This window comes from Arachis duranensis, chromosome 1 (genome assembly GCF_000817695.3).
Source record: "Arachis duranensis cultivar V14167 chromosome 1, aradu.V14167.gnm2.J7QH, whole genome shotgun sequence".
In the NCBI taxonomy this organism is placed as follows: domain Eukaryota; kingdom Viridiplantae; phylum Streptophyta; class Magnoliopsida; order Fabales; family Fabaceae; genus Arachis; species Arachis duranensis.
The window spans coordinates 104,826,331-104,844,039 of record NC_029772.3 but is presented as its reverse complement, the minus strand read 5'-3'; the positions used below and the strand labels follow the sequence as shown (position 1 = coordinate 104,844,039).

Genomic DNA, 17,709 nt, shown 5'->3' with positions numbered 1-17,709 from the left:
ATGCCAAATCCACTTGAACAGTTTCAATACTGAAAATTGATTAAAAATGTTAAAATAGACTCAGACTTTGTATTTGGTCCTAGCTCAGTATAATAACAACTATAGTAATTCATATATCAAACACGTAATTTACTAATTGTATGCGAAAGTAATTACAATTAAAAAATAAAATCGCTAGTTTATGCATACAGGTTTTCTAAATTTCATGAAACAAAAGCAGAAAAAATAAATCAATTACTCTATTGTAAGCAACCTGTAAATGATTCGCAAGCAGATCAATGGCGTCTTGCTTAAGAAACTTCTTTGCTGAATTTCTCTTTCTCCTTATCACATTAAATTAGAACCCAAAACCCCCCAAAAATTCACAGAACCAATTGAAAATTGATACATACCTTCTGTATCTCAATTAGCCATTGCAGTTCATCATCACTATCAAAATCATACACACCTTTGAACTACAAAGTGAGAGCGAGTTAGAGAATGAGCAAGAAAGAGAGGATGCAGAACAGAGAATGCTTACCTGGTGACAGAGGATACGACGATGGTGTTGAGCAGTGACAGTGAAGAGATGAGCGGCGACGCAACGGCTTGGAGGTGGTGCAGCAGCTCAGCGGCGAGCTCCAGTTGACGGCAGCGCCGCGACAGAGCACAAAGGCGGCGATACATCCATCCTTCCTCCCTTCGAGCTCCTCGGCGGGGGCACAGAAGCCCGACGGTGGCAGAACGGCGACTGAAACAAGCCCTAGCAGTGGTGATGGAGTTTCAGCGGCGACGGAGCACCTCCTTTTTCTCTCCTCCATCGCGTTTCCTCTCATCCTCGAGCTCTCTCTCTCACTGGCGCTCGACGACAACGGCGACGGCGGCGGAGCCCTAGACGGCGTCGTCCTCTCTTTCTTTCCTTTCCTTCTCCCTCTGATTTCTTCTCTCTTTCGTGTTTGTGTATGTTGAGTGAGGATGAGAGTGTGTGCTGCACTGCTGCGTGAGTGAGGGGGATTTTAGTAAGTGTTTATTGAGGATCATATTAGGAGACATTTTAAAAGCGCACCTGAAACAGAATAAATAAGCTACTCTTTAAAAGCGTTTTCTTAGATGAGAAAAGTGTATTCATAGATATTTAGATAAGGCTACGCTTTATAAGTGATTTCTAAAATACTTAAGGCTACACTTTTTAAATGATGCCACAATTGTATATCTTTTTCTCATCTAAAAAGGCAACACAGAGAAAAGCGTAGCCTATTCTATGAATAGGCTACGCTTTTCAAATATAGCTTAAAAAAAGTGTGGCTAAATGGATATTTTTCTTGTAGTGGCAGTTCCTCTAAATTGTTACATGAGATATGGTTACTGTTTGCACTGAGGCTAGGCAGTTAAGGAACTGGCAATCAAGGTTGTCCCTCATTTCTCTAATAAGCAACTCTTGCAGAGCAGCATCATGAAGAAGATGCTGCATATGCTGTAGGCTTGGTATTCCCACAACTTGCCGGTTTCTCAAGACAAGTCAAATTGCGCATCCATTACAAGACAATTATTTTAATAAACTCAAAATATATTCATTAAAAAAATTATTAATTATTATGTTTTAAATGAATAAATATTTTTTAATATATCAAAATAAAAGTTATTGATTACAAACCTCAACTTAATAATATTGTTATTTAAGTGGTGAACAGTATTTTTACTTACAATATTAAAATATATAAAACCGTGTATTCCTTATAAGAAGACTTGGTTACAAGGCTCTATTATCTCACATGTGACTCCGTCACAAGTATCACTAGTCATTATTGGGACAAGTTTTACCAAATTTTGTCAAGCTGCTCCCTACCTAAAGAAAGAAGGGTTAGGTGTGGAATAACCAATCCACAAATAAAAATATTTTTATTTCTTTATGAAATAGCATCTGTATGCTATAATCCACCTTGAAACTATATTCTCTTGTTATGTTTTCATTGTTTTGGTTCATTATACTCTTTAAATTTGTTAAATTTCCGTTATATTTTTCATATTAGTGTAACCATACATATTTATTGATAAAGAACATAAACGTGGCTTCTTCAATGTTAGTTCATGTATTCATATTTTGTTTTTATATTATAATTACAGTATTTATTAAAGAATAATAATTTAAATATTTGTCATATTCAATTCACAATATTCTTATTTTATTTTTATTCATAATTGTACTTGTATTGTAACTTGTTTATTTTTATTTATATATGCGATATTTTAACGTAGACTTAAAAAGAAAATCATTGAAAATTATTTATACGAAAGATATAATATATGTTTAATAATTATTTAAGAATATCTATACAACAAACATAAAATATACATATCAAATAAATTATTCAAGAATATTTATACAATAAAATAGAATGTATATAAATTAAACAAATTAATAAAAAAATAAACTTAAAAATTCTAACAAAAAATCCTCTAAAATAAAAAAATGAGAAAGTATAGGGAGCCAATGACCTAAGCGTACAATGTGTACAATGAAGGTTTAGAAAGTATTAGAGATATGATTATTAGTGTTACATTGTCCTATCAAGTTACGCTTTTGGGATGAGTGGTTTTAGAATATAGTATTAGAGTTCCAAATTCAAAAGGGTCAAAAGTTCGAACATTGGTGAACCCAAAATTAACTTAGCCCATTGGCTCCCTAGCACTACTTTAAAAAAATTATAAAATAATGAAATAAATTAAAAAATTATCAATTTTATTTTAAAGATAATTAGACTCGGTTTTACTATTTTAACAACATTTTTCAATTCAAAAAGCTTAAAAACGAAGTGAAGGGTTGTGACTGGTGAAGAGTTGAACCGCCAAGTCAACTAACCCAACGGAATGCATACAAGAAGCAGGCGTAACAGTTGAGTGTCGCAACCAACAAACTAATCCCCATTATACGATACATATTTCTGCAGTTCGGAGAAAACAAAGAATCATCATGTTAACAAGGGGCAAAGTACAAGGAGGAGACACCATTAAAAAGAATTGTTCATTAACTTCAGTTTTGATTGTAGTTGGATTGTGCGGTTTCTTCTACGTAGTTGGTTTATGGCAACGAAGCGGTTTCGGAAAGGGAGATAGAATAGCCATTGGAGTTATCAAAAGAACAGAGTGCATTACTCTCTCTGATCTCATGTATGACACTCCCAACAATCACAATGATGGTGATCATATCAAGGAATACAACTACAAGCCGTGTGATGCAAGCTTCATCGATCACACGCCGTGTCACCGTCGCAGCGGCGAAAGTCAAGAAAGGCACTGCCCTGCTCAGCAAGAAAAGTTGAAGAACTTGATGCATACATTGATGAACTTTCATCTGTTATACCCTTCCACACGGGAATGATTAGAACTGCATTGGATACTGAGTGTAGGGTAAGTCTTGTTTTTCATGAGTTTAATTTTGATATAATTAATTGCTTTCTACCTTCTAGACTTGGAATAATTTTTTATGGATGTTAGGTTGCTAGTTTTGGTGCATACATGTTTAAGAAAAATGTAATTACTATGTCAATTGGAGGACATGAATCTCAAGTGCAATACGCAATGGAAAGAGGTATTCCTGCTATCATTGGCGTTCTTGCAACCATGAAGCTGCCTTTCCCTTCAGGATCTTTTGACATGGCACATTGTTCTCACTGTCTCATTCCATGGGACACAGAAGGTGATGATAAACTATGATATGATGCTCCTTATTTACTTACTATTCACTGGTTCCTTGACAAGATCTGAAATTTTGGAACTTATTGTTGCACAGATGGAATGTACATGATGGAGGTTGACCGAGTTCTCAGGCCTGGTGGTTACTGGATACTTTCCGGTCCACCTATCAATTGGAAGAATAACTACCAAGAATGGCAGCGTTCCCAACTGGAACTTGAGAAGGAGCAAAGGAACATTGAAGATATTGCCAAACTTCTTTGCTGGGAAAAGAAATATGAAAAGGGTGACATTGCCATATGGAGAAAAAGATTAAATTGCAGCCAACAAGACACTCCACCCACGGCGGCAGCAGTATGCAAATCCACCCATGCTGATCATGTCTGGTAACTTGCTTCACTTCAACCTCATGAGCAGTTGAGAAACATTGTTTCAATGTGATAGATATATAATCATTCGTGTATTTTTTCTATCAGTTTAAACTTTTGAAATAAGTAATTTTTTTTATATGATATCACAGTTTCTATGATCTCTAGAATTTGATCTTTATTGATCCTGTCTACTAGGTACAAGAAGATGGAAAAGTGTGTAACTCCTAGCCCCGGACCAAGCCGTTCATGGAAACCATTCCCAGAGAGGCTCAACGCCATTCCATCAAGCGTAAGCAGAGAATATGTGGAGGTATACAAGGAGGACAGCCGATTGTGGAAGAAGCATGTAAATGCTTACAAGAGGGTCAACAAAATCATTGACTCGGGAAGGTATCGCAACATCATGGACATGAATGCTGGTCTGGGAAGTTTTGCTGCAGCTCTGGATTCAACCAAATTGTGGGTTATGAATGTTGTGCCTACCATTTCTCAAAAAGCTTCTCTTGATGTTATCTTGGAGCGTGGATTGATCGGCATTTATCATGATTGGTAAATTTAGACATGCTTTCCTTTGTGTGAAGCACAACATTTTCATAAACCTTAATTTGTGTAATTCTGCCTCTACAAGGTGTGAAGCATTTTCCACATATCCAAGAACATATGATCTGATCCACGCAAATGGTGTTTTCAGTTTGTACAAGAATGTGTAAGTTGGTTAATGTTGTTTCTGTTATTTCATTAACAATCACATGAATGTGTAACTGAAATGAAATTGATTTATGCAGATGTAGTGCAGAAGAGATGCTACTGGAGATGGACCGGATTCTGCGGCCGGAAGGAGCAGTGATATTGAGAGATGAAGAGAATGTGTTGAGGAAGGTTCAGAGAATAGTGAGGGGAATGAGATGGAAGACCAAAATGGTGGATCACGAGGATGGTCCACTTGAGCAAGAGAAGCTTTTGTTTGCTGTCAAGCAGTATTGGGTTGAAGGTGACACCAACATCACCACCACATGAAAATATCATAGGACATAGGGCATGTCTTGTATTTCTAAGAGAATATTTGACTTCACTTAGATTATTTTCCCTCCATTCATAATTATGGTCAAAGGCATGGCCTTTACCTCAATTATACTAAAGAACCTAAAAAAAAAAATCATTTATTACAAATTTATTACGAGTTACGAATTTCATATTTAATAATATATGAATCTAAAATAGACATTGTTTATGAGGAGTAATAGGTCAGCAATTTTTATGTTTTGTAACTATTAATTGGCTATTAATAGTGTTTTTAATGGGGTGAGATTATATTCAATGGTGAGAAATAACTTAATTTTCTTTTGATAGTTAAGTGTTGGCCTAAAAAATACAAAAATTGCTGATCCCTAGACTTTCTCATTGTTTATTTATCTTAAGTTAATTATATATGAATATCTTTTAGGAAAAGTTTAGGGGGTTAGCAGTTTTGTTAAATTTTGGCCAACATGTAACCAGCAGAGAAATGTGAGTCGTTGGATGAAATCTCACATCAATCTCACACCATTAAATTATTATTGATGGCTATTTATTGGCTACCAATCACAAAAGTTACTAACCCCTAGCATTGCTCTATCTTTTATTCTTAATTTATAGGATTAATAGTCTCTTAAGAAAATATCATATGAGATAAATTAATCTTTTCATTAATTTTTTTGATGATGTGTCGTTGATAATCGTTAATGTGTAAATTCAAATTCTTATCTACACTTTTGGTCTTTTATATTAAGTCTAATAGAGCATTTTTAAAGTATTACTTTTTAAAATTAATAGACAAAATAAAATAAATCTCACCTTAGAGAGATGATATATTAATATCACTTTAATAGAGAACCAATAAAATTTTGTTATTTGTATAATTATTTTAATAAAATGATTAAAAATAATATAAAATTCTAATTGAATCGAGACATAATAGGAGAATGACAAATCTCACTTTTAGTTTCCATTCCGAGAATTACATAAAACGTTGATTGGGTATGAATGTGAGGTTCAGACTCTTTATGAGGCAGCATCTGACTTGTTGCGCTGAGGTAACAGCGTCCGAGTTCCTCGTGAGGAGGTGGGAGATGGTACCTACAAGAGACTCCGATGTTTAAATTAGTAAGGATTTTAAGTAGGGTTTTAGTAGAATAGAGCGTGTGTATACTTAAGGGGGGTGTCAGTGTATTTATAGTAGAGTTTGATGACCACATTTTTTAGAGTAGTTCCACTTTCACCTTTAATTGATGGATAACCGTTTCTTTTATTTTTGAGAGTTCGTTGGGATCTATCTTTTAGGAGAGACAGAAATAGCAGCAGAGATTTGGGGAGGCAATTACTTATTTAGATAAGTAACACTGGTCCTTGTCGCCGTGTCCGACCTCTTAAAGAGGTCGGGTAAATGGTAGAGGCTACCCTTTTTGGGTGGGCCTTTTTGTCCTTGTTGAGCCTAGCTCTATGTTTTGGGCTAGGGTATGAACAGTGCCCCTGTTTGAGTCCGAGCTTTCATGAGGTCGGGCTCAAGCATTTCGTGGCTTCAGTTTTCGTTGTCAGGTACGCAGCCTTCAAGAGGTCGGGTACTCGACGTGTTTTGAAATTTTGAACATTACCACTTTAAATGAGGGGCGAACGTTACGTGGCAGTTTCCTTGCAATCCGCGCATGGCTTTAAAGAGGAATGTGAAATGACTGTTTTACCCCTTCTCTCTTATATAATGTTTCACGCTCTCCTTCTTCTCCCTTTTCCATTTCTGAAAATGCTCATTTTGCTTCCTTCATTGCAAAAAACTCCTTCAATTTCTTTCTTTGTTTCTTGTTTTGTAACCATTTTTCGGTTTCAAGATTTTCTCTATTTTGATTCGTTTGAAGAGTTCTTGGAGCTTTCAAAGAGGATCGTTCGTGATTTTTCTACTTAACGTGCCCTTCCGTTTTTCAAATTTCATAAGGTTGGTGTTTTTATCCACTTTTGCTTGTTGTCTCGATTGTTCTGCATTCATGACACTATTCTGAATGGTCCCCTGAATAGTAATGTTGGTGATGAATTTTGTTTTTACGTTATCGATACTGGCGTCTTGAGATTTTGATAGCTTGTTTAACTGTTGTTGCTTTGTTTATTGCTAAAAAAACCCTTTTGAAATTGTTTTGCCGTCTGGGATCATAGTTATGAACTTTGGCTGTGTCTCTGGAATTTTTGAAAAATTGTTGCCTTTTGTAGAATGCCATCGTGTTGTCCCCTAATGGCATTGCTATTGCTAGTGCAGGAGTGACACCATTTCTAAAAAGATCTTTTGAAATCGTATATTTATTTTATTTTGCTTTACCCGACTTCTTTTGATTGGTGTCCAAGCTCTTTAGTGAGGACTTCTTTTTGTTGCATTTGTAGGTATAGTTTTATGTTTCGATCCATTATTCACAATATGTCAACAAAAGTCCCTCCTTCCCTTTTAGCTTGGGAAGATACTTCTGTCCTTACCATTGTTCCTGTAGTCGATAGAGAATATGCTGAGACCTTCTATAGACATCATAGGCTCTGTGAGAATCGGGAGGATTAGCGAAACTATGAAATAGTAGTGGCCGATCCCGAGGAGAGGGTATGCTTTTTCCCCTTAGATAAGTCGGAGCGTCCCTTTTTCTATGCTTATGATTGTTTTTTTTTTTTCGAAACTAGATGTTAGGCTTCCTTTCTTTGATTTTGAGAGTAATGTTCTTTGGACTTGTAATGTTGTCCCTTCCCAACTTCATCCTAATTCTTGGGCCTTTCTCAAAATATACCAACTCCAGTGTCGGGAGCCTGATGTTCGACCTTTTCTCAAGATCTTCTTTTACCTCTTTGTTCTGACCAAGCCCTTTGGTTCAAAATAGCTAGCTTGGTTCCTTCCGTGCCATTTAGGGTAGGAAATTTTTTTCATTTTTGATGAGTCCTTCCACGACTTCAAAATTATTTTTTCAAAGTCTGAGCGGTAGAGAGTGCCCGACCTTTCTTTTTGGATGAGAATAATGAACCCTGTTTCCCATTATACTAGGAGAAAAAATCCATGATAGCTAAGTATAGTGTAGATGCCTTAGACAAGCTTGAGAAGGCCGTAGTTGACTTGTTTGAAGAGTGCTAGGGCCGAGCTCCTCACTTGGACACCAAAAAATTCTTAGGGGACCCCGGTCAACTTCGGTCCAAGCTATGTAGTTTTCTTACCTTTGGCTTTTGATTTTTTATTGTGATTTGTGTTGGTAATTAATGTACTTTTACTTTTGTTTTGCAGAAAAAATGGCTCCAAAATCTGCTGCGATGAAGACAATACGGGCCACAGGAAGAACGTTGTGGCTCATGGTATTTAGCAGAAAGAAGTCAGGGGTTTCTCTGTCTGATCTAATCCCAATAAGTTGGACTCGGGTCCTTCAGCTCTAAAGGAAGTTATCCCCGTTCTAGCTTCTCGGTTAATTTCTTCCGATTATCCTTCAGGGAGTGCTGGGGACCGTCCTTCTCCTTCATCCTTGGAACCTCCTCCCAAAAGGCAAAAGACTGTTGAAGCGGATAGTATTTACGATAAGGGTTTTGATGGGTTTGCCTGGAGTGAGAGAAATATTCTCTCTCATAGCTGTATCAATATGGACAATGTGGCTATTCAAAACCACCATCAACACATGGCCCGACATGGAATTCAGATGGCGGGTGTGTGTACTGCTCTGGCTAGGGAGTTAGAAAAGACTCCTATAAGCACCACACATAGTTCTCTGGTGGCTGCCCGAGTTGAAGTGGAGAGGCTAAAGGAGATCAAGTAGGAACTAGAGGAAGAGAGGGATGGACTGACGTCCAATTTGGAAAACCTCGGCTAAAATGAGGAAGGCCAAGGTATCCTTGGCCATGGCGGAGGGGTTGAAGAAGAAGGCCGAGGAGAGCTACACCTAAGTTTTTGGGAAGAAGCTCGATCTCCAAGAGGAGTTGAATAAAACCAAGGAAGGATATGCCATACTTAAGGAGTCTCTGGTTGAGGGGATGGACGAGATGTTCGCCAACCTGAAGGCCCAGGTCCAAGTTCTTGCCCCAGAGGCCGATCTTTCCTTGTTTAGTGGTGCAGAATTTCTAACCACAAACTATCTGGCAAGTGCACCGGGTCGTACCAAGTAATACCTCAGGTGAGTGAGGGTCGATCCCACGAAGATTGATGGATTAAGCAACGATGATTGATTAATTTACTTAGTTAGGCAAACAGAAAATAATGTTTGAGAGTTCAAAGACATTAAACAATAGAAAGAATATTAGAGAAAGGCACGTAAATAAGTTGGGAATAAAATATGGAGAGACAGTTAAGGCTTCAGAGTTATCTATTTTCTGGATTGACTTTTCTTATTAATCTATTCTAATCATGCAAGATTTAATTCTTGGCAAACTATATGTGACTAGACCCTAATTCCTTAGACCTTTCTAGTCTCCTCTAAAATTCATCAACCGCCAATTCCTTGGTCAATTAATTCCAATTAGAGGGTGAAGTTCATTTCTAGTTTATGTGCCACAAAAATCCTAATTACCCAAATATAAGAGGATTATATGTCACGTATCCCGTTAAGTCCAGATAATTAAAATTTAGGAGAATATGTTTTCAAGTTGTTGTTCAAGTAAAGATCTTTTCCAAGTTATACAAGAACTCAATTAGAAAGAAGGTTATACTTCCGTTCCACCAAAATTCATAAAATAAAGAACAAAAACAATTCTTGAAATATAAATCAGTACATGAATTAAAATAGAAAAATAATAGTATCAATCCATACAATAGACAGAGCTCCTAACCTTAACAATGGGGGTTTAGTTGCTCATGGTTCAGAGAGAAAATAAGGATTCTGATAAAATATATTTTGGTAGTGTAGAATCAGCATCCCTATGGAATAATTCACATCCCCTTTTATATCTAATCCTAATTAATTTAAAATCTATCTTCTAAAACTAAAATAATATATTTTCCTATTTTTAAAATAAAAATTAAGTTTAAATCAGAATTAATTAAATAATCAGCAAGTCTTCAATTGATGGATGGGGACCACTTGCTTTGTAGGGTCCACGCGTAACTTGGGAAGTAACGAGAAGTGTTCCCTTGAATCCTCCATTCTGCAGCCTCTAATCTGTGTTTCTTGAGCCAAAAACTAGGTAAAAAAACAGCCTAGAAATCGCCCCCAGCGTTTTCTGCGAATTCTGCACGTGGTGCATGTCACGCGTACGCGTCAGTCACGCGTACGCGTCATTGATCTTCTTCGTGTGTCGCGCGTACGCGTCAGGTATGCGCACGTGTCGCTGAGCAACTTCGCTTTTCACGCGTACGCGTCAAGTACGCACACGCGTCGCCATGGAAAGCTCCAAATCACGCGCACGCGTCAGGTACGCGCACGCGTTGCTCCTCACTGTCATCTCCTTTAATTCTTGTGTTGCAGAAACTCCATCAAATCCATCCGAATGCTACCTAAAATAAACAAAATTGTACAAGACTCAAAGTAGCATCCATAGTGGCTAAAAGATAATTAATTCTTGATTAAACTCATCAAATTAAATGCAAATTCACAAGGAAAAGATAGGAAAGATGCTCACGCATCACAACACCAAACTTGAATTGTTGCTTGTCCTCAATCAACCAAAACTAATATAGGCTTTAGATGTGAATTTGCATGAGAATGAGAGTTCGATTAAGCTCATGTCTCTTCTTATAGTGGGGTTTACAACTGCAATCTTGAATAGTTTTGGCATCTCAGTCTCCTTTGAATCAGAAGGATGTCACTGTCATTTGGAATTAGAATCCGGATCATATTATGAATTCTCTGATATTTTGTAACTCAATTTAACTCTTGAACACAGCAATTTTTCTTTTCTTTGGTGCTTTGCACCTTAAGCCTAGCCGTGACTTTAAATGTTTTGTCTCAAGTTTTACTTGACACAGAAACACCACAAGCACTTAACTGGGGAACTCTTTTGAAGTTCTGATTTTTCTTTCAGTTAATTCCAGACAGTGGTGCTCAAAGCCTTTGGCATACTCTGATAATTGCAATTGATCTCGACTCTAAATGTTTTGTCTCAAGGATTACTTGACACAAGAACACCACAAACATGTGACTAGGGAAACAACTCTTTGAGCTTTTAATCATGTCTGACCTCCCTAGTCATTGATGCTCAAAGCCTTGGACCTTGCTTTTATATCTTTTTTTTTTATTCAATGCTGTTTCTTTTACTTCAAGAATTAAACTTTTACTTCTTTCAGAGAAGTCATAATAATTCTCCAAATTTCTGTTCCTTGTACATCAGCATTCTTTGATTCAAATTTAAATATGCACTGTTCATGTCATGCATTCAGAGTCACAGAAAACACCACCACATCTAAGTAAATAAGACTCTCTTCAATATAAACTTAATTTCTCATGCAATACATCACTCTTGTATTTTCTTTTTGATTTCAAGCTCAGTGGACAATACATGAGGCACCTTTCAACATTAAAGCAAATAAAAAAATTTTAAAATAGTAGAACTAAACTAGAACCTAGGGATTTATCTAATAAAGGATCATGCAATAAACGAGACAAAATAGTAGAAAACCGGAACTTAACATAGCAAGAGCGGAAAGGAATATAGAATGAGAAGAACTTAACCACCTCAGTTATGTTGGTTGCCATCTCATTCCTCCAGCTATGCTCCTCAGGGAAGACGATTCGCCTCCCTTTAGTCCCATGGAAAAGCCATAAGCGAAGCGACAACACCAAACTTAAAGGTTTGCTTGTCCTCAAGCAAAGAAAATCTGAAAACAAAAAGGAATAGTATGATGAAAGAAGAAGAAAAGGATAAAAGAACAAGAGAGAATTAGAATTTGGGAGAGAGAAGGAAAATTAAAACTGGGCGGCGAACTAGTGTAGTTGTGCGGCGCAGGCGATGCGTACGCGTACAGCACGCGTACGCTTGGGTCGCGCAATTTTCCTAGTGACGCTTGAGCGTTAGGAACGCGTACGCGTGTCCTTGATTTGTGCGAATCGCGCGAAGGTGGCCGCACGCACGCACAACTCTCTGTTCGCGTGGCCTGGGAACCAAAATTTTCCTATGACACGTATGCGTCAGGGACGCGCACGCGTGGATGCCCATTTGTGCAAAGGACGCGTATGTGTAAGGGACGCTTACGCGTGATCAAGTTTGTGCCTCTAGCACACCTCCAGCCCCAAGCCATTACAACTCTCTGCCCAAACACTCGTTGACGCCGTTTTTAAGGGTCACGCGTACGCGTCTGGGACGCGCACGCGTGGGTGGCCATTTGCGCAAACGACGCGCACGCGTCAAGGATGCATACGCGTGATGCGGCTTATGCGCCCAGCACAGTTCCAGCGCCACTCCTGCTCAACTCTCTGTCTAATTTTATTTTTCATGCACACACATATGACGCGTATGCGTCAGCGACGCTCCCGCGTCGTGTGCTCGTTTTTTTTAAGGAAGTGTCCGGTTCCTGTTCTAAGATAGCTGCATAATCAGAAAAACAGTGAAAACTCAATAAAATCACATAAATAAGAAAACTACTACTACGAGAAGTAATTAAGGATACGAAATTATCGGGTTGCCTCCCGACAAGTGCTTCTTTAACGTCACTAGCTTAACGGTCAGTTCTGCTAATTTAGCAGATGAGCGGACCTCTGGCGATCGATCTCACCTCCAAGATAGTGTTTCAACCTCTGGCCATTCACTGTAAATTTCCTGTCAGAATTCTCTTCCTGTATTTTCACATGACCATATGGTGATGCTCTGGTAACCACAAACGGTCCTAACCACTGGGATTTCAGCTTCCCGGAAAAGAGTTTGAGCCTTGAATTATACAGAAACACTCTCTGTCCTGGCTCAAAGACTCTGATGACAATCTTCTTGTCATGCAATAACTTGGTTCTCTCCTTATAGAGCTTGGCATTCTCATAGGCTGAATAGTGCAACTCTCTTCTTCCTCTCTTCTCACTTCAGCAGCGCCCCTTTCTTGTTTTAGGGTTGAAAATGAGCTGAATGTTCATTAAAAGGTGTTTATATATGTTGGGTTTTGGCCCAACTTGGGTCCAATCCAACCCGTTAATGTTTTAAGTCTGTTTGGCCTACTTTAGGCCAAAACCTTTAAGATTAGTGCCCGATTTTTAATTCTAAATGTTTTCCCAAGTTTTTCCACTGCTTTTATTATTCTTACATAGTACTGGATAGACTTAAATTGGTACTGCCGGCTAAATTATCGTTACGCATTTTTACGCAATTTTTCGTAAAAAATTACATTTTCTCACTCAGAAAAATCTAAAGAGTCCAATTATCATATTTAAACTTCAAATTAACATTTCTAAATTTCGAACATATTTCGGGAAAGTTAATTATTATTTTATTTTAATTAACTTGTTAATTAAAATCCGGTTCTTACCGCTAGGAAGGAAGGTGACGGCACGGTGAATCCTCCACAACCGAGTAGAGAGAGAGAGAGAGAGAGAGAGAGAGATGGGCACCAACAGATCTAGCAGAGACGATGACGGAGAAATCCTTCGTGGCGGCGACACCAACAGCTCTGAACAAGCCTTCGTGGACGTTGAGGATAAAAGGATCGAGGAGAAGCGAGTAGACCTTTCACGGGCGACGACGATCAATTAATCGCTATTTCGTCCGGTTCGGTTTTAAAACCATGGGAAAGACACTTCCCTCCTTGACCCGAGTTGATGGATTGATCTCTTCCCTTCTTCTGGGACCATTAACGTATCTAGGTACCTGATCAAAAGTCAAAAGTCAAAAGTCCATGTCATATAGACCTAAAATGACTAAAGTAACCCCACAAATAAAAGCATAAACCCCAAACATAAACCCTAACCCTACTCACTCCTTACTCTGAGAGGCAGAAGAACGAACGAGCTTGTACTTTGACGATGGCAGGCGACAGGAGCAAGAAGCTCAAAGCTTCTGAAAAGTCCGAGAATTTGGACGAAGTTCACGGACAGCTCCTCATCAACATCGAGAAATTGCAACAGATCCAAGACGACCTCGAAAAGGTTCTATATTATTCCAATTTGCATTCGTAAACGTAGTGTATGTAATTAAATTGAATTGAATTATTGAATTTGGAACATGAAACTTGGGATGTAGATTAATGACAAGGCAGGTGATGAAGTTCTGGAGATAGAACAGAAGTACAATGAGATTAGGAAACCGATTTACGACAAACGAAACGAATTGATCAAATCTATTCCTGATTTCTGGTTGACTGCAGTGAGTTCCTCTTTTTATTCTCTTTTGGTTAATTACTTAATTTCATAGTTCAAGTTTTGTTGTTAATTTTATACTTATAAAATTTTGAATTTATTTTTTCCCTTTTCGCAGTTTATGAGTCATCCCACTCTCTCTGAGCTTCTGAATGAGGAAGACATAAAGGTTTTGCCTCATATCTACTAAAGTTTTGCAATTAAACATTGATACTTACTACTAACACCTTTACTGTATATGTAATATGTTAATAATGAAAAGACTCCTTATTTGATAGATATTTAAGTATTTGGCTTCTCTCGAAGTTGAAGATCATAAAGATGTCAAATCAGGCTTCAAAATCACCCTTGTAAGTTACCCTTCCCTTCTATTAACTATGGAGTTGTGATTTCTTTCTTAGCAGAATTAATTTGCACATTACTGTTGGGTGTTTCATGATCCATATGAAGTAGTTATTCACTATATTGAATAATAGTAAACGGTTTTTATTTAATTCTTGTACAGAATTTCAATCCAAATCCTTATTTTGAGGAAACAAAGCTTGTAAAGACCTTTAATTTCCTTGAAGAGGGAACAACAAAAATTACTGCCACCCCCATAAAATGGAAAGAGGGCAAGGTGAGTCTATGAATATCAAGTATCAACTTTTTTACCTTCTCCCTGTTGGATTCTTCTGTTGTATTCTCTGTGCTTTATTTTGAAATATAATTCTTAAATGTGCAGGGCATACCCAATGGAGTCAGTCATGAGGATAAAGGGAACAAGCGGACTCTTGATGATATCAGGTTATTTTCTATTTTAAAAATTTTTTTTTGGGTACAGAAATATTGAAATATAATAGTCACATTCATACTTGTCTTTTACATTAGTTCATTCATGATTCATGGATGAGATTTTTAATTTTAAAGAAGGTCACTGAGGATGAAATCTTTTCTTGTTGATTAATTGTTACCTAATGTATTTGTGAGAAATATATCGTCATGACTCCTTCTCTAAGACTTCAAAGTTGACTTCTTATGCTATTGAATGCAGTTTCTTTAGCTGGTTTAGTGACTGTGAGCAGAAAGATGATATGGATGAGATTCATGATGAGGTATGTTCTTATCTTTTTTCTCTTGTAAAGTTCTTTCTAGAATTGTCCAACCACCCCATAGTTCGTTTTTATCTCTATAACACCCGCATTATATTTCTTTTAGTTTGTTGCTTTTTCTGCTCCACTCTAATTCTAATTGCAATATTTCTATCTGAATTGCAGGTTGCAGAAATAATCAAGGATGATTTATGGCCAAACCCACTCACTTATGTCAACAATGTTAGTTATCTTGCAGTTCTTTTTTTAGATATAATTTTACCTTCTGTGTGTTGAATACCAATTATAACTTCAGATTCACATCTTACCCATTTTACTTTACCATTTATTGTCCCATTTTCCTGTTGTTTTCCAATTTGTTATGTTTCTAATGGTATTTGATTATATGAGGTAACAGGAGGAGATTGATGACGAGGATGGTGATGATGAAGCTAATGATGAGGTAAATGAGGTTCCTTTTTTCTTTCCAAAACATAGTGAATTGGTAAAACGTTGGAAAATTTCTTTTGAAAACTCCATACAAGTTGAGTCAGTGGGTTCTCAAGTTTAATAGTTAAAAAAGTAAAATAAATATCAAACTATCAAAGTACCTAATTTTTTTAGTGCTGCATGTTTCGTTGTTAGTATGTGTACCATGTACTGATGTGCATGTGCCTCCTAGCAGTAGTGATATATTTAACAGCAGGTGTTGACCTGAATGATTCAAAACACCCCCCATTCTTGTAAGGTGTAGATGCTAAGTTAATAAGTCATGCTTTCAACATTGGTAGAATGCTAAAAGTTTAGTTATATTCATGGTCCACAAGCAACAAAAAATTCCAAACATTTAAGATGTTTGATAATGAACATGGAAAAACTTGTAACCATGGTAGTTCTATTACAAACAACACAGATAAGAATAAAAGGTGAATCGCTGTACCTGGGATGTATAGCTGCGATCACCAAAAAAAAAACTTGGTGGAAGTTATGTAAAGTGGTTGCTAATTTTGTTTCTTTGTTGCTTCTTATTTTTCAATTCTGATTGGCCGAGGTTCTAGTATCAGTTTCTTGATCCATGGTTGAATATTTATTTTACATGACAGGCAGAGGTCTATTGGTTTCTTGAAAAAGCAATATATTATTGAACTGCAAAGCAATTCTTTATTGTGTTTCTTTGGTTATATGTTTCACATGGCAGGAAAATGATGAGGATGATTCTGAAGACGATGATCAAGAGGATGAAGATGACGAGGAAGATGATGACAACGATGACGATAATGGCAATTGAAAACATACATTATAGTATTACCTGTTTATTTTCCACTGGTTATGAGTTTGAGTTGGCTATTTAGGCAATAGTGACCATGGCCATTCTCCAGGCTATTTAACTCATGTCAACAGGTAGAGTTATGACGGCCAGATAGAGGTTCCCTGACCATAATGATATTTGTGAAATTATTTATTCTGGTTTCATCCCTCATGCACTATTTCTTGATACTGATGGTATATTAGCCTCGTTACACCCCCCCCTCTTTTCCTTTTTTGGTCTCTTCTTGTGGAACCACATGGTTAAATTACAGTATTTACTATTTAGTGTATAGTAGTTTGGATATCTTAGCATGAAAACCATCTTAGCTCTAAAGCATTTTACTGATATGTAGTCGTTTCAATGTTAACTTGTTTGCTTTTTTTTTCCGTCTACCGTTTACTATCTTTGGAATGTAGTAACGATGATTTAGTAGTCTACATTTGAATGTTAGTTTTCAAATTAGAACATTTTTCCATCCATATTTTAGATGCAGACCATGCAGTCATAATTTGCAACTGAGTTAGGAAAATCTAGTAAATTAACTGGGGTGGGAATTATTGAGATAATCTCTCATTAACACAAGTTAATAACTCCTTAATCGGTATGCAAAAACTTTTCGGCCGTACTTAATATTTCCAAGTCGTCTGAAACAGTATTGTCAGGTCGTCCGCTACCGAAGCCATGAGCATCGCTTTTATAATTTATACTTACCGGGCACCTCGATCAATTTTTTTCAGAGCAACCTATTTTATATTTGTTTTAGTTTTTCAGTGGAATCTAATTGGAAGACAGCAGTGGAATTGAATGCTCCAAAGCATTCAGAGACATGATACATGTATAATTGCACTGAATTGAATCCAAAAAAGAAAGAAAATCATAGTTGTTTCTCAGTTTTGTCGTTCTAGTTCCACACATATATGTATGTATATGCTAACCGAATCTCTTTTTCTTAAATTACTGACTCTCTTTGATTCTGCTCTATCAGTTACAGACAGTACAGTCTTCAAAGTTCAAAGCAGCTTTCTTAGACTGGTGACGGGGGC

General features: G+C 37.1%; 3 protein-coding genes across 3 annotated transcripts; 2 read left to right on the top strand and 1 right to left on the bottom strand.

Moving 5' to 3' along the window:
- Positions 1-342: 342 nt before the first annotated feature.
- LOC107467940 (uncharacterized) lies at positions 343-1,031 on the bottom strand. The gene is made up of 2 exons (XM_016087172.3): positions 521-1,031; positions 343-455 (listed from the first exon to the last, which is right to left on the bottom strand). Exons 1-2 carry the CDS (start codon positions 813-815, stop codon positions 439-441), a joined length of 312 nt encoding a protein of 103 aa, XP_015942658.1. The 5' UTR covers positions 816-1,031; the 3' UTR covers positions 343-438.
- A 2,273-nt stretch (positions 1,032-3,304) lies between these two features.
- Positions 3,305-5,112, top strand: LOC107470708 (probable methyltransferase PMT2). Its single transcript, XM_021129089.2, has 6 exons — positions 3,305-3,387; positions 3,475-3,676; positions 3,770-4,058; positions 4,239-4,592; positions 4,672-4,749; positions 4,829-5,112. The coding sequence occupies exons 1-6, from the start codon at positions 3,355-3,357 to the stop codon at positions 5,058-5,060; spliced, it is 1,188 nt and encodes a 395-aa protein (XP_020984748.1). The 5' UTR covers positions 3,305-3,354; the 3' UTR covers positions 5,061-5,112.
- Positions 5,113-13,891: 8,779 nt separating this feature from the next.
- LOC107467965 (NAP1-related protein 2) lies at positions 13,892-16,837 on the top strand. Its single transcript, XM_016087195.3, has 10 exons — positions 13,892-14,077; positions 14,172-14,294; positions 14,406-14,456; positions 14,566-14,637; positions 14,793-14,906; positions 15,012-15,073; positions 15,321-15,381; positions 15,544-15,600; positions 15,776-15,820; positions 16,556-16,837. The coding sequence occupies exons 1-10, from the start codon at positions 13,955-13,957 to the stop codon at positions 16,643-16,645; spliced, it is 798 nt and encodes a 265-aa protein (XP_015942681.1). The 5' UTR covers positions 13,892-13,954; the 3' UTR covers positions 16,646-16,837.
- Positions 16,838-17,709: the final 872 nt, after the last annotated feature.